The 17,219-nt window shown below is 29.6% G+C and overlaps 1 protein-coding gene across 1 annotated transcript; it reads left to right on the plus strand.

Annotated features, from left to right (window-relative positions):
* Positions 1-9,429: 9,429 nt before the first annotated feature.
* LOC121216078 (UDP-glycosyltransferase 708C1) lies at positions 9,430-10,860 on the plus strand. The gene has a single exon (XM_041091367.1). It carries the CDS (start codon positions 9,430-9,432, stop codon positions 10,858-10,860), a length of 1,431 nt encoding a protein of 476 aa, XP_040947301.1.
* Positions 10,861-17,219: the final 6,359 nt, after the last annotated feature.

Raw genomic sequence — 17,219 nt, forward strand, 5'->3', positions numbered from 1 at the left:
CAATTCATTTATCGGAAAAAAAAGTAAATTATCTTTTATATATTTCGAAACGTATAAATTAGCCTCAACGTTAAATTTTATGTATTAACGATGAACTATAATTAAAATATCAATTTAAATTTTTAAAATTTTTCTTAACAATAATTCTAAAAGAAAACTTAAAAGTATATTTTAAATGGATAGTCGTGAGATTGGTTATGGTAAAAAATAAAATAACATTGATAGTGAAATTGGTTATTGTAACAATGAGAAATATATGTTTGGATTTAATTTAATAATGGCGGTGAAAAAAAATAGAAAATAAATGACATTAGAATAAAATGTGTATAATTGTAATAAAAATTAAAAATAACAAAATATAGTTATATATATTAAATAATAATTATAAATTATTAAAATTAGATTTGCATAAAAATATTAAAAATTATATTATTATTGATTAATGAAATATATTCAAATTATATTATTTTAAATAATAATTAAAGTATATTTATTTTAAAAATAATATAATAAAATTAATATGTTTAAAATAAAAGTTGAGGGGTAAAAAGGAGATTACTCTCTTCACTGGAGCTAGAGGTGTGCATGGGCCGGGCCGGGTCGGGCTCAACTAAAAATTTAGGCCCGTTTGCTAGGCCCGGGCTGAAAAATGGGCCTAAAATTTTGCAGCCTGACTCGGGTAAAAATGCTAAAACCCGGGCCCAACCTAGCCCGCCTATATTAATTTTTATATAATTTTAAAAAATATATAATACATCAAAAATACTAAAAACATCAAAATAAATATTTCCCAAAATAAATTTTTAAAAATATATATACTTAAATAACACTAAGATAGATGCAACTTAACAAGCAAATGTCTCTAAAATAATAACAAAATTAAAAAAAATGTCTTTAAAATATAACAAAATTAACAATAAAATAAGTTTTATACAATATCCAAACAATAACAACAAAATAGTAAAATGATAGCAAAATAGGGAGAAAACAACAAGAAAATAATATTTAAAAAAAACAAATTTTTGTCCTTTAGTGAAATCGGGTCGGGCCGGGCCAAAAATGCCTTACTCGAAGTCTGGCTCGTTTTTTAATGAGGCCTTATTCTTTTGTCTAAGCCCATTTTTTGGGCCTATATTTTTGCCTAAACTCTTCCACAATTCGAGCGGGCCTTTGGGTTGGGCCAAGTGGCTCAACCCATGAGCAGGTGTAACTGGAACCCAAATTATCAAGTGTACCCGTAAGACCTTAGTGAAAATCTAAACTTTAAAGAGGTGAGTTTCCTCTATTTAGTGATGAGGTTGGAGAATAAACCTCCTATAAAAGACACTACACAGAAGGGTAAGGGGGATTCGAAGGAAGCTTAGGTGGCTTCATTTCTATGGTTAATATCAATAATCACCAAATCCTTTACAATTAAATTATCATGACAGTTAGATCGAATATAAAGGCACCTAATATAGACTTGGTTGATGCACAGATTTCAACAGAAGTTGTATTTATTCGATTCCTTTTTAGTCTTGAATTTTCTCTAGACTTCTTCTTAAGAAATTGCTTCATCATCTATTTAAGGCCAAGCATGAGGAAATACAAATACAAACGCAAGAAGAAAATAACTTAGCTAATAGAATAAACTGCTATTTAAAATGAAATAAGCGTTGCTTTTAAGTTTAGGCAACAACTACATACACAACGACCATAAAATCATTGCATAAGCTATAATGCAGTGATATTTGTCATTTAAGCAACAATGTTTGAGCATTGCTTAAGGTCATTTTTGTTGTAGTGCTCCCAATCTATTGGTCATAACCTAAAGATCAATGATATTTGAATTAGATTGGTCGGTCGGATCGAGAATCGTTTGAGGCATCAACAGGGTTTTATGGTCGGTCCGCGACCCCTGGATACCGAAGGTGTCCTTGGGGCGATCTCGCAGTTCCTACGGGGTGAAGACAGTGGGATTGGTCCATAGATTTTCTTTCCTTTTGTTGCATTTCACTCAAAGGGTTGAAGGGAGATAATGCATCAAGCTGTTCGCAAGGGCCAACTTGATCCTCTTCCCCAGAGATCCTAGATGGGGAAACTTAGGGGAGCCGCCGACTTCAACTACTGTCCATGTATGATCCATATTAAATTTGACTAACTGCTCATCCTACTTCTTCTATGTTCTTGACAGTTCAAAAAATAGAATAAAACCAATTGAACTCACTATTAACTAGTTAAACCATGATATATATATATATTTCAATTGGACCGTTGGAACTGAAAAACTGTGACACTATTCTAAAAATATTGCCAAGGGCATTACTAATTTTACCAAACTTATTATTCTCGTCTAAGCCTAAATCAAATTTGGACTCTACCCTAGGCCCAACAACTCTCATAAAGAAAATAGGTCCAACTCCATTATGTCTTATACTTTGCTTAAGTTATAGATTTAAAACCTGTATTTTGATTTGATCATTTTCAGTCCTTATACTTTTAGGAATTAAAAATTTTAGTCCTGACTAAATGGTAACTATTAAATTCATTAAGTTAATTTTTTCTATTTTCAAAATTTGACGCGTCAAACATATTATCACATGTGTAATGCCATGTTAACTTGTTAATTACATATATCACTCACAAAAAAAATCAGTTAATAAATTTAAGGATTGTCATCTGACTAAAATTTGCGCCATCCTTTCACTTCTCATTCAACTTTTAATTTCCTTTTCCAGGAAAATACAAAAGGATGGAGTAAACGGCAAATCTTGTTTAATAAACTAAATTGATCCAATTCCAAGACTCTAAGTTGGCGTAATTTAAGGGAATTTGTATTTGTTTAATCTAACCTTAATTTCTTAATATGTGCCTGCACTCAATATATTTTTATTTGCTCGTCTTCATATCTATTTTACGATACATGTTTGAGGTTTATAATTACCTTTTTCAATAATATCGTCTTCAAATTAGAATTCATATTCTCTTTTTTGAGAATGTAACTTAACTTGAACATTTATTGATAAACACATATTCTTACTAAATACCATTCAAATTTATTTTAGGTGGATTTTTCATTTTTCTAAAATGGACACATTTTGTGTATAGATGTAGCATGGAACTTAACCTACCTATTAATCAATTAATATTTGCATCTGTAATCCGACAAAAGATTGGAAATCTCGAGGGATCTGACATTAAAGAAATTGGGGCAAGTTCAACTAACTCAATTTTAGCAACTTGTTACGTAGAAGTGGAAGCTCATTGGAGGGCTTCCTAATTAAATCTCCGTAGAATTTAAAGATAAATTATTTAAAATATATAATAAAAAAAATCAATTCAACTGTCTGGTTCAGTAAGTCCATATCGATTTTTAAATTAATTGGTCTAATAACTTTCTTTGGACTTTGGATTGGTATCCCGATCGATTCTCGATCCAAATGATTCAACCAAATGGTTCAATCCAATTCAAACAACCATAAAAAAAACATATTATTAGGAGGGGAATTATTTATTATTATTATTTTTTAATGTTAAATATATACGTTTGAAGTTTAATTTTAAAATGCATGTGTTTTGAATATTAAATGTCCTCGATATTCATGGGTGTTAAGGTTTATGTGAATTATATTTGAACAAAATTTGATAAGTATAGTTCTCAAGATCTTACTTTCATGTAAGAGAATCATCAAGAGATATAATAAGAAAACCGTACCCCAACCTCGATATCCACCAGTATCAAGGTCATGATCATTTTTAGAGATTATGTTAAGGATCTAATACTTCAACTTATACGGATTTGATCTTAATTAACTTGATCTCAACACTTATGGGTGTCGAGTCTCACTTCTAATTTTAACTTCTCTCAAACCCTAAAAACCCTCCGTCCTTTACACATTCAAACCATAGACTTCTCAAAAGATAATTTCAATCAGTACGAGCTTTTTTTTTGTGCCAAATTTATCATGTGAGCTTTTTTTCTTTTCTTTTTTTTTTGTTCTTTTTTGCAAATGTTATGATATTAGCTTTTTCATTTTTTTTCTTGAATATGTTAAATATTTCTTTATTTTTATTGTTATTGTAGTAAAATATGGTCTTTTTATTTGATGTTGTGTTATTTACATTTATTGAATTTGTTAGTATTATTCCTAATGTAATACTTTAATATTATACATTCTTAATTGATAACATGACCAGCCAATTTAACATAACATTTTTGGGTCTACGAGAGGAGATGTTTAGGGTGAGTTTGGATGGGTGGTGCATTTACTTGTGGTTAGTGTAAAAATAACGGTGGCGATGAGATTAGATATTGCAGCGATACTGTAGCGTGAGACAAAAAGTAATCTAAACGCATCGCATTGCACTCAATTGCCCATCCAAACCCACCCTTAGTATGTTGCAGTGACTTTTAATGATGATGTCAAGATGATGATATTTGAACAAAAGCAAAGTGGTAATAGCAATCTCAAAACTCGATGACGTCTTCGACGCTAGAATTACGTCGTTGTTTGGTTGAGATTGAATCGGGTACATACTAGAAAGGCTTGTATAAGGTGTGGACAAACTAGTTATACTCACCATTGTTTATGCAAAGTTAGGCTAGATACTTAACAAATCTAGCATTGTAACACCCTATACCCAACCTGATTACCAGATTAAGATAACATTATCATTTGCACATATTAGTTTCGTTATTTCAGTATATATATTTATTGGTATTTGGGATAAGCCGAAATAAAATTTTTTAACCATTCTTGCATTTAGAACAATATATTAAAGTGAAATAATGGCCATTGTAAAAAATAGGGAACACGGTTGTATAGATTTTGGGAACCGTGTTTAAGTTTGAAATTCAAGGGATAATTTGCCAAATTAATTCCTAAAGTTTACCCAATTTAACCCTTGTTCAAATCTAAAAATTTTAAGCCAATTTAATTCAAATATAAATTGTAATTAAGCATTTTAAAAATCCAATTTTCTTATATTACTTAATTAACATTTAAACTATTTCATATGAATTAAGCAAACATTGAGTTTCACATTTAAGTCCCACCACATTTAACCTTAATACACCCACCTAAGTACATGCTATTTACTGAAACGACATAAATTAATACTTTACCCCTTCCTCGGATCCACTAATGTGATGAGATGAGGTGCTTTCAATCTTCAAAAATCCTTTTCCTCTACTTTTAACCTACACGCATGAACACACGTTAAGCTATTGCTAGCTTAGTACGTACAACTAATATTTAGATCATAATCTATATTATAAATTATAACTCATTTATTTTTACCACATAGAAACATTTAAATGACTTCTTTGTATTCATCATACATAATTTACCAATCAATTCACTTACTCTTACAATTAGGTCCACATTTATTATTATTTACTCATTAAACACCAACTAAACATATTGATTTAGTTAACATCTACATAATACTAGAATCACATGATTTCCTTAAAATTCTCATTGACTCCATTTAGCTAAAATTTCTAATAATTTACTTTACTTATTTCAACCATATATTTTCTTTTTCTTTTTCTCAATTTCATAACTTTTCAACACATATAATCTATATAATTCAATAGTCACTAAAATAGTTTTGTACCTTTTTCAGAGTCCTAGTAGACTTAATAGAACACACAGGATATACAGGACAGAACATAACACCGCCGAAATGGATGAACAGAAAGCACAAATGTGCTAATCGATGAGCACTGACATGCTAATAATCAGAGAGCACGCTAAGGTTCCTTAATGGCATGCCACTAATATCCCAGCAGTTCTTATCTCATCTACTCGGGCAAGTCATAATATACACACGTCACTTTTACACTTTTTACCATTTATCCTTATAACAATACTTCGTATAATTATATCTTCCTTTTTCATTAACACATGTAACTTGTCTCAATATTTAATAATCTTCCATAATTCCACTAAGAATTCTTATTATACATTTCACCTATCACTTTTACTTATTTTACAATTTATACCTCATCATGACATTTCATGTAACAATATCTTTTTCTTTCAATTTCGCATATAACATATTTCATTTCTCTGTTTAACTTCCATATTCCACCATAATTTCTTATCACATTCACATTCACATGTCATTTTCATTTTTTTTTCTCTAAATTTTGTCCTTGAGGCATCAAATCCACAAATAGAATTTATAATTCCTTTAATACATGTAACATGTTTCACCAATTAATATAATTTCCATAATTCATCGCTAATCTTTATTAATTCTTTCTTTTTCATGTTATTTTACGCTTTTAACACACTAATCCTTATCTTTCATTTTTTTTATAAAACATCTGTACATTATTTCACATATCATTATTTCACATGCTTCTCTTCACATTTAATTACATAAATATATAGTTCCATCAACTTTTACATCCTCTATAATTTAGAATTTTTTATGCACTTTAAATATTTTCTCACATCTCTTTCAATTTCTTTATCACATGTTACTTAATAAATACAAACAATTCATTATTTATTATATTTAATTATGAAGCCTTATTATTCAATTATTCGACTTATAAATTTGTAATTAAATACCGTATTAAAATTATATTCATTCTAACTATTAACTTCATAATCGAAACAAGTAAGAATCTAGTTGTACTTACAACTCAAAATATGAATCAAGCTTTCTTCCTCTTCTTCCTCCTTTAGCTCCTCCTTTGCTTTATTTCTCTACTTGTTTCTCACTTCCCTTCACTTTTTCTTAATCACTTGTATTCAACACTAATTGTTATTTTCTCTCTCCTCCGAAACAAGTATGGATGCATTTCTTTTAATAACTATACTTCGCTACTAATTTTACTCGCTAATCTTGAAGAAATTTAGAAGAAACTAGCTTAATTGATTTGTATTTGGTGAGAGGGACTAAATTGAAAGAAAAATAAAAGTTAAACTGGTGGGAAAATGGTGGCTGACGGGAAGTACCATGGCTAATGGCCTTTATAGCCTTTTTTTTTTAAATCTTTTTCTTTCTCCATTTTTCTAAACTTTTCCATCAATTTATCTATACAAAAATATCTTTTTATGTTATTTACCATCTTGCCCTTTTCACTTAATTATAATTAAGCCATTACTTTTTCATAATTATATTTTCAATTCTTTTACCATTTTATCCTTCTACTTTTTCTATAATAACATCCATGTGTCCTATTTCCTTTGGTATGTTTTCACCTCTAGTCCCTCCCCCTTTTTCATCAATTTAATTTAATCCTTCAACACCCAATTTTATCACATTGTCCCAATACTTTCCATTAATTTAATCGGTTCCCAAAAATTTATATTAATATTTATACTTTCCAAATATCTTATGCACGTATCTTTTGTGTCTCATAACTCTTTAAGTTTCCAATTTTTGACTTTTCTCAAAATTTTGACTAATTTATTGTATATTTATCACTGTTTAAGACTCTGAAAATTTTTGGGGATGTTACTAGCATAGACATCCTTATAGGAGGAGTGGGGTAGGCAAGTTTAACAAATTCAATATGTAGTCTTTGATATCTCTATTCGGTAGGTTTCACAAGTTTGACATGCACTCTTCATTGTCTTCATTGACAACTTAATTATACGTGCATTTCAAAAAATTGAAGATGTTGTCCTTCTTGAACAAGATTCGTTACTCTTATACCAATTGTAATAATGCGTTAATTGTGTGCAAATAGGATAAAAGAGAGTAGGTTATTGTACTAAAAAAACACATTAGGTTCAATTGAAAGGGTCATAGATGATCTCACTTAAAAACCAACCTCCTGACAGAATCTCCCTCTAATGTAATTTAATAGCACAATATATCACTACAAATGTATCTTACAAAATAGTGAAAGAAAAACAATAAAGAATACCAGAACTTTGACGAGGTTTGGCAAATTACGCTTACGTATTCGCACATTACAAATAGAAAAAATAAAAATTTTACTTTATGAAGGAAATAACAAATTTTGAGATGATTTAAAAGTAGGGAAACCACCTCCATTTATAATAGTACAAACACTTCACAACCTTACATTTTTAAGATGTGGGATTATGCTATTTCTTCACTAATGATGAAAATTTATTATACTCGATCAATGCACTCTTAATGACATGCTAAAGACAATGGGCTATGATGGATCTATTACTTATGAACAATAGCCCAACGTTGATCTTTCCTCGAATGCAAATCAATCGTGTATCAAGGTTCATCCACTTCAGCAAAATGTCTTAAACAATCCCAAACTGTTGTAAAACAAAACTATCAGTAGGGATGAGTGTTTGATTGAATCGAATGAAAAAAATTCAAATTAATTGAGTTGACGATTCCTATTTTATCATCCTAATCGATTTAAAATTTTCTCAAATCGAGTTGAGTGAGATGAAATTAAAATTGAATTGAGTATATTTGTTCGAGTTAAATTTAAAAATAATTTTGGTGTTTTTTATTTTTATGTAGTTCTTTTAAAAATATTTTTCTTTAAAGTTTTTAAAAATGATCGTATAAAGAAAAATTGAAGTGAACAAATAAAAGCAATTGATGAAAAAAATTAAGATGATTTTAATTTTTGGGGTAAAGGGGGAGAAATAAAAGTTTTCTAGAGGATTTTGATTTTTGGGAGTAAAAGGAGGAGGAAAAGTAAAATTTTTTGGAGGTAAGGGTGATAAAAAATTTTCGGGGGATTTGATTTTTTTGGATAAAAGGGAAGGGAATGTAAAAAAAATTGAAGAGAAAGGGAAAGTAAAAAAAAAATTGAAGAGAAGAATTGGGGAGGGGTTAAGGGTGGGTAGTTTAATGTTCAATTTATTTGAATTATTTGAATCAACTTTATTTAAATTCGAAATTCGAAAAAAAATGAGTTGATCTTATTAATTCGATTAACTCAATTCGAACAATTCGAAATTTAAATTTTTTTCAATTTTTTCTAATTAAATTTTGCTCACCCCTAATTATCAATATGTCAAATTGTAGGGTTTGGTCTTTTCAAAATCATTAACAATTAAATATAATGTAATGAATTGAATTATCAAATTTATCTTACATATTAAAATATAAAAATACTCATTTGGTTGTCATGTAACAAGAAAAATGATGCTGTAATGAATTTGAATTTAATAAAAAAATAATTGACAAATAGATATAAATTTTAAAAATTGAAAAGTACAATCTCTAAAAATAAAAATGTAATTGTTAAATTTCAAACATACAAAAAGTATAGAGATTTGAGCCTATTTTAACCATTTTAAATTTGTAAATATTTGTTCATTCGATTGGTATGTGTATTGAGAACATGAATTTGAGTATTAATTTTAAACATTTTCTAAAAAAAAAAGATAAATAAATAAACGAGTCATCCATATGCTTATATGTATAAATTCCACATGTTCTTTCCATCTAAATTTGAAAGTCAAACATTCATCTCACACAAAAATGTCGATTTCCCCAGGTTCTGTCACATCTCAGCCGCACATTGCGCTCTTTCCGAGTGCCGGAATGGGTCATCTGACCCCTTTTCTCCGCCTCGCCTCGCTGCTATTATCCCACAACTGTAAGCTAACTTTGATCACCGCCAAACCTACTGTTTCAGTCGCTGAATGTACACACATTTCTTCCTTTCTCTCCAAACATCCAGAAATCAATCATATTGAATTCCATGTCCCTCCAATGCAGCTTTCGGGTTCCATTTCGGATGACCCTTTTTTCATCCAATTCGAAGCCACTAGCCGCTCTGCACATCAGATACATCCATTGTTAGCTTCTTTAACTCCACCGGTTTCCGCCATTTTTGCAGACCTTGTGGTCGCCAATGGTGCCAACAAAGTTGCGGTTGATCTCGGGGTTCGAAACTACATTGTTTCTACCACTTCTCTCAAGTTTCTTTCACTCATGGCGTATCTACCGGTCCTGACAACATCGGCTGCTGCTAAGCTCGTCGATGGTGCCACCGAGATCGAGATCCCGGGGCTGACCCCGTTGCCGATATCAAGCATTCCACCTCCATTCTTCAATGCCGATCATGGGTTTACAGCAACCCTTGTTTCAAACGCTAAAGCTCTCCCTTTCTGCAATGGAATCCTAATGAACACCTTTGAATCCTTTGAGCCTGAAACTCTTTCAGCAATCAACAACAAGAGAGCCTTAAGCAATCTCCCATCGATTCTCCCTATAGGACCATTGGAAACTTATGGTCTCAACATGAACGGCCAAACTCGATATCTTCCATGGCTGAACGACCAACCAGCTGAATCAGTCGTTTTCTTAAGCTTCGGAAGCAGAACGGCCATGTCGAAAGATCAAATAAAGGAATTAAGTGATGGATTAGAGAGAAGTGGGTATCGATTCCTTTGGGTTCTCAAGACGAAAAAAGTTGACAAAGATGAAAAAGAAGATTTGGGAGAGATATTAAGCAGTTCCTTTCTCGAAAGAACAAAGAACAGAGGAATGGTAATCAAAGAATGGGTGAACCAGCAAGATATTCTGGGAAATGCAGCCATTGGAGGATTTGTAAGCCATTGTGGGTGGAACTCAGTGATGGAAGCTGCTGGGAATGGGGTTCCAGTGCTGGCATGGCCTCAACATGGGGACCAAAGAACAAATGCAGAGGTTTTGGAGAAAGCTGGGCTTGGAATATGGGATGCAACGTGGGGATGGGGAGGTCAGAGATTGGTTAAACAAGATGAGATTCAGAGAAAGATCAGTGAGTTGATGACAGATGAGAAGCTGAAGAGCAAGGCTAAAAGTGTAGGGGATGAAGCTAAGAAAGCTACTGGAAATGGTGGGACTTCCAAAAACACAATCCTGGAAACCATTGAATCGTTGAAGCAAAATGTGCAGACTGTTTTAGGAACTCATAAAAATTAGACATGGGATTTGGGATTTTTATTGTTTAATTCGCATTATTGATTTATTTTTCAACAATATGATCCAAGTCAATGAGTTTGCAATTTTAGTCAACTGTTTTAGTCTGGTCAATATGTTGAACGTTCTAGGTGTGTGACCTGGGTTCAAGGAATATCTAATTTTATCCCATCTACCAAATATGTTTCCTAAACTGATATAATTTTTTCTTTTTTAAACACATTTGTAATTTGTATTTCATGTTGTTTCAAGTTTTTTTTTATTTTTAATTAATAAATATATTATTTTTAAATTTTTTTATTTTTAATTCATCTTTTTAATCAATATCTATTTTATTCATAAAATCAAATAATAAATATGTAATTATATAATAAAAATACATATTTCACATATATTATTATGATAAAAATATTTGAAATTAATAACTCCTTTATATATAATATAAACTATCAGCTAATTTTTTGATATATTTTTCTTTTTAATATTTATATGTCAAATATTTATTTTCTCCACGTATATTGTGGGTATGGTAATTTCTAATATTATAAAATGAAATAATTATTTTAAATATAATTATTAATTTTATATGTAAAATATTTCAGATATCATTGTTTTTTCATCTACATTGGGTATGATATTTTAAATATTTTTATATGTGAAATATTTTAAATACACATACAAGAATATATAATACTAAAATTTAATACGCTCATGATATGGATTGAAAAAATAAATATTACACATATAAAAATTATATTTACTAAAATAATGATATTTGTAATAATTATTTGATTTTATGAATAAAAGATATATTAATTAAAAAGATGAATTAAAAATAAAAAATTTAAATATAATATATATATTAATTAATAATAATAATTTGAAACAATATGAAATAAAAATTACAAATGTGTTTAGAACATGAGGAATTGAACCGAGACTTATGAATAAAATCATTATTAACCAAAGGAACTGATATGTTCAAAATATTAATTAAAAATAATAAAAATTTTAAAAAATATAAAATAAAAAATACAAATGTGAGCGGGAGAAAAATCAAATTCAAGACTCAAGAAGTAAACCACTAACATTTGACCAAAGATACTTATTATATTAAAAAAGTCAAAAAAATACGATTTAAAGGAAAAACGCCCACCTTTATAGAAAGCGCATCCAACTCGACGTGCTTTCACACACTCTCTAAAATTGACCTATTTTCTTAAATTTTCAAAAAAAAAAAAATCGGCCTATTTGGCCAATAAACTTTTTTGGGGGGCATATATGATTAATTTAGCCCCATGTTTGAGTTCTAGATTTATATTATTCTAGTTTATATTCCAACATGCATGAGTGTCGTATATATTTATTTTGGTCTGGGTATGGAGATATATGTATTAATTCTGGGAAAAAATTATGTTCATATTATGTATCAATTTATCTCATATTTTATATAATTTGTCACACTGATTCAATCTATAAAAAGAACTATATTCGTATATTATTTTCTCATGTTAATAATACATTTTTGTGTAGATTTTAATATATATGTTTGATATCTATGTCATGTACATATAATTTTTCATGACACCATGACTTATTATTATTATTATATCTTAATTTATTTCATATTTCCTACAATTTTTCTAATTTTAATTTTAAATCTATTTACTTAAAATTTGCATCATTGCACTTATTATAAATTAATATAAATATTATATTAAAAAAAGTTTAATTTAATTTTCAAACAAGACAATTTATTTTTATTGTAAGATATTTCAAATAATATGAAAATTGCATTCATTTGTAAGGAATGTCAACCTTTTAAGAATAAATAATTGAACTTTGGAATAGAGGGGAGATTTGAGTATTGCTCTCATTACAAGTAATACTGCATTACACTAGGTTCAGATCGAAAATGTTGTAGGAGTATATGGATCAGATTCTTTCTTTGGTCGACTTACATGTCAGCCGACATGGTTGCAGCCGTTGCATTTGGCATTCTTGCCAGGAACATTGATGGAGGTTCTGGTTTATGGATGCGGGCCTGCAGAGCAATTGCAATCCATTGAAACTCAAAGAAATGGGAGATGATAAACAGAGTGTGGGTGGAATTACTGACATATGCAGCAGTTCATTGTGGAGCATGGGCAACAACTTAGGAGAGGTGGGGAGTTTTTAGCTCATGTTTGCCTTCTGATGGCACGAAAGGAATACTTCCAAATTCGTGAAGACAAATGGATGGTTCATTGTCCACATGCTTGCCATCCTCCTCCTGCCCTATTGGTGTTGTAATCAAATGGACGGAACAACCGGTCTTGGTGAATTACCCGACTTGGAGTCAGTGGATTTCTCATCATAATCTGTTCCATTGCTTGATATTTTTGCTGTAAAATAAGCTTTTGCATTATTTTGGCTTTGTTTGTTGACAAACATGTTTTTGCGACACTTTTGTTCGTATTGTCAGGTTATATTATCGATTATAAATATATTTATATATGTATAAAGATTAAAATTATTAAATTTGATCTATTTAATTATATAAATTTTGTATAAATATTATAAAACCTATTTTAAAATTAAATATTTTGGAAAGGATATTTTGCTCAATCACTTTAAGGTAAGGTAGCTTTTAATACAGTGGAAAGTGATAACTTTTTTGAGAATTTAATCAGTTTTGAAAAATAGTTTCATTTCAACTGTCGTTAGAACAAAACAAACAGAAAGATCAAATAAAAAGTAATGCAATGAATAAAGTAAAGAGAGAATTAACACACGATATTTATTGAAACAATTCAGACACTATGATTCTACGTCTACAGAGCCTCACCTTGTGAATGGTTTTTTTCAAGAATCGTCCGGATTACCTATTGGCTTAAGTTCAATCTACCCTTATACAAAGAAGTAATTGCAACCTCAATACCAACCTCAATTGTCACAAATCACTTACCCAAACAATACAATAAATAACACAAAAACACACCAAATTTGTTGACAAGTACACTCTAAAAAGCGGCTCTTGATGTGCAGCACAAAATAGCCTATTTATAGGCCTCTTCAAGTGGTTAATCAACAATGTTTTGATAGGCTTTAAATTCCTATTTAAAATTTGAAATTATCCCGTTAATTATCCTGAGTATTTATCATATAAAAGTCTTCATAATCAAGATTTCCATTGCTCCAAAATTCTCTTGAATAAATATGATATTTATCTCTAACAAATAGCAATTTAAGAATAAGACTTTCATGTTTATCCAATCACCTCAAGCAATTCAGTTGAGAGTCTTAGTGTAACAGCCCGCTTTTCAGTGGTTTCGATAATAGTAGTTTCGAAACCACAATTCTGACAAGTGAGCCCGTAAATATTATTAATTTATGAGTTAAATTTATTGATTTAGTGAATAGTGATTTGATAGATTTTATTAATTGATCAGATAGTTAAAGTACAAGTGGTTTGGACTTAGAGTTAGTGGTTTTGGAAAATGAGGTATCGAGAATTTGTTTTTGTAAATCGAGCCTGTAAATATTATTATTAAATATTTACAGAGTTGTTATATTGATGAATTGAAGTTTGGTCCAAAAATTTTAGAGTTTGGATAGCTAATTAAGAGAAAATGACTAAATCGTAAAAGTTGTAAAAATTAATTAGTATTGATTTTTATTAGTTGAATGGTTTAATTAATGGTTTTGAAAAGGTTTATAAGACAATTTGACCATAATAGAGCATTAATAGGGACGGTTAGTGCTTGTTTCTTTGATTATTTTATGATAAATTATATTAAAAATAAAAAGAATAAAAGAAGAAGACATGAAAACACAGGTTCATCTTTTTCATTTTCTTTCTCACAACCGAAACCACCATTTTTAGAAGGGTTTAGGTTCGGCCAAGCTTCTCCTTGATGTATGTAAGTCCAATTCAAGCTCGTTTTTAATAATTTTTATGTTTTTGAGATCGTTGTAATTTAATCTAGTTAACTTGTATCTTCGTTTTCAAAATTGTTAAAGATTTTTAAAGTTTACATTGATGAAAATTGAAGCATTTGATATTTAATAGTTTGATTATAAGCTTAGATGTGTTTAAAGACTAATTTATAAAGTAATTTTTTGTTAGTTTCAAATTTAAGGACTAAAATGTAATAATGTAATTTTTAATATGAAATTTCTGAAATTTATGCATTTAGAGGGTTCTAAAGGGATGAAATTGAATTTAAATTGTAAAATAAATATTGAATTTGAAAGATATAATAATTTCGATTTTAGGGACTAAATTGAATAAAATGTAAAAGTTTTAAAAAAATTGTATAAAATGAAATCAAAAGTTCATATGCATGTATTTGAGTATTATAAATTATTTTCAATTGATATCTTGAACTTAGTTATTATATAGATAAATAATCGGTAGATAATCTAGGAAAATGGAAAATTACGAATTAATTCCTGACTCTTCTGCTTTTGTTATTTGCCCTAGTAAGTTCATATGGTGTAGTTGTATTTGTAAATGTGTTATATGTGTTTAAATTATGAAATTATATATTGTGATTGTATTATGAATTGGTTGTAAAATGATACAAAAAAGTGAAAAAAAGGACTACATTGGAAAATATGATATTTGTGATAAATACATATAGATGTGTAATATTGGATGAATGTAAAATTCAATATACGAGTGTACGATATATATGATAATGTTATATTGTTAAAAGATATAGAAATGTATATTGTTTGAGCATCAAGTAGACTGAATTAATGATATGTAATTATATTTTGAATTGTGATTGGAACAGTACAAAAATGTGAAGAATGGAACGAATTGTAATAAATGATACTGATGTTTTATAGAGCCCGAATGAACATAAGATAAGATACAATTGACATGCCAATAGGGTTGATCGCACGCTAGTACAAGATATGTGTAAAAGATGTTATGGAGTAAAAGTTTTGATAGAGATATTATTGTTTACGTCGGTATCCTGCATTTGTTGCAGATTACAAACTTTATCTCTACGGAGACCTTGGTGTGGTGTAGTTATCGCTCTATTGAGCTATTTGGTGTGGTGGAGGGATGATACATTACATGATATGATAGTTATGCCTACGAGCTTCGCACTAAGGTGCCTTGGTGTGGTGTAACTACCCACGTATCTATATCTTATATTTTAGTTCATCGGGTTAACTGTTTAAAATTAATTCTTTCCATGAGATATATGGAAAGGGGCATGTTCATAACGTATGGAATGGATATGTTTATATGGTTATTCAAATGTTATATGATTGAATAGAACAAATTATGTGTATATGTTTAACACTTAATTAGCATTGACATCAAAATGGACAGATAGATAGCAGTTTATATGTATAAAATATTTACCTTGTGAATGTCACATGTTGTGACAAGGATATAGATAAATTAGCTAAAATATAAAAGTTTGTGACCATTATGCACAAAACGTCCCATAGATGTCAACTTATTAAATAGGGTTCATTTGATCCAAATGAACTAGCCAATTCGTGGAACCCGTGGAGAAGCCTATCTACTTGAAACATCGGTAGTCCAGTAAAGCACTCCAGTAAAACTAGAGTTACCAGGATAAATAGGATAAATCTTAAAAGGATAAAATTATATAGAGTTTAAATCTCTTAAGACTCTCAATTGTAGATAAGCTCTAATCTTGTCTATCGATGTAACTTAATCCGTACCGTTGTTTTTGGAAGAACTCAACTATAAATAGAGGTCTCCCATTTCATTTGCAATTACTCCATTTATAATTGTGAATAATTTGAGAGTATTTACTCAAACACTTGACATGCTATGTTCCTTGGGCTTTTCTTTTTTTTTTTGTTGCTCTTCCATTTTGAGTGTGCTTTTGTCATATTTTTGGTGCCTTTAAAGAATTTTTGCAAAAATTCTCACTTTATCTCCTAAAGTCGTGCAGTTTACAAGATGAAAGGCCTAACCCTGTAACACTAATAATCACATTCCGTAGAAATTCTTAACATGGAAAATCATCCGCTGCCTGATGATTTTGGAATTGAAGCTCATACATACAAATATATATATATGTAGAAAAGAAAAAATATTTTAAAAATACCAATAAATTATCCTAACTAGAACTACTGAAACACATAAGTACGAGTACATATACGAATACCATAAGAAAAACAACATGCGTACTTGTAAGGGATTGATTGTTAAAAACGTCAGGAGAAAGAGATTGATTACCAAAAGAATTGGACAGATCTGGCCTCCGTACATCTTTAGTACAGAAACTTGTAATTAAATTCCCTGTGCTTGCTATCCTTGGTTCCTGTATTTTGTTTTCTGATCCTATGCACATTGATTTCATAACTAAATTCTTCTGCCGGAA

The sequence above is a fragment of the Gossypium hirsutum genome, chromosome D04, assembly GCF_007990345.1.
Source record: "Gossypium hirsutum isolate 1008001.06 chromosome D04, Gossypium_hirsutum_v2.1, whole genome shotgun sequence".
NCBI lineage: Eukaryota > Viridiplantae > Streptophyta > Magnoliopsida > Malvales > Malvaceae > Gossypium > Gossypium hirsutum.

Coding starts and splice junctions, on each gene's coding strand:
- LOC121216078 (XM_041091367.1), top strand. CDS start 9,430: ATGTCGATTTCCCCAGGTTCTGTCACATCTCAGCCGCACATTGCGCTC.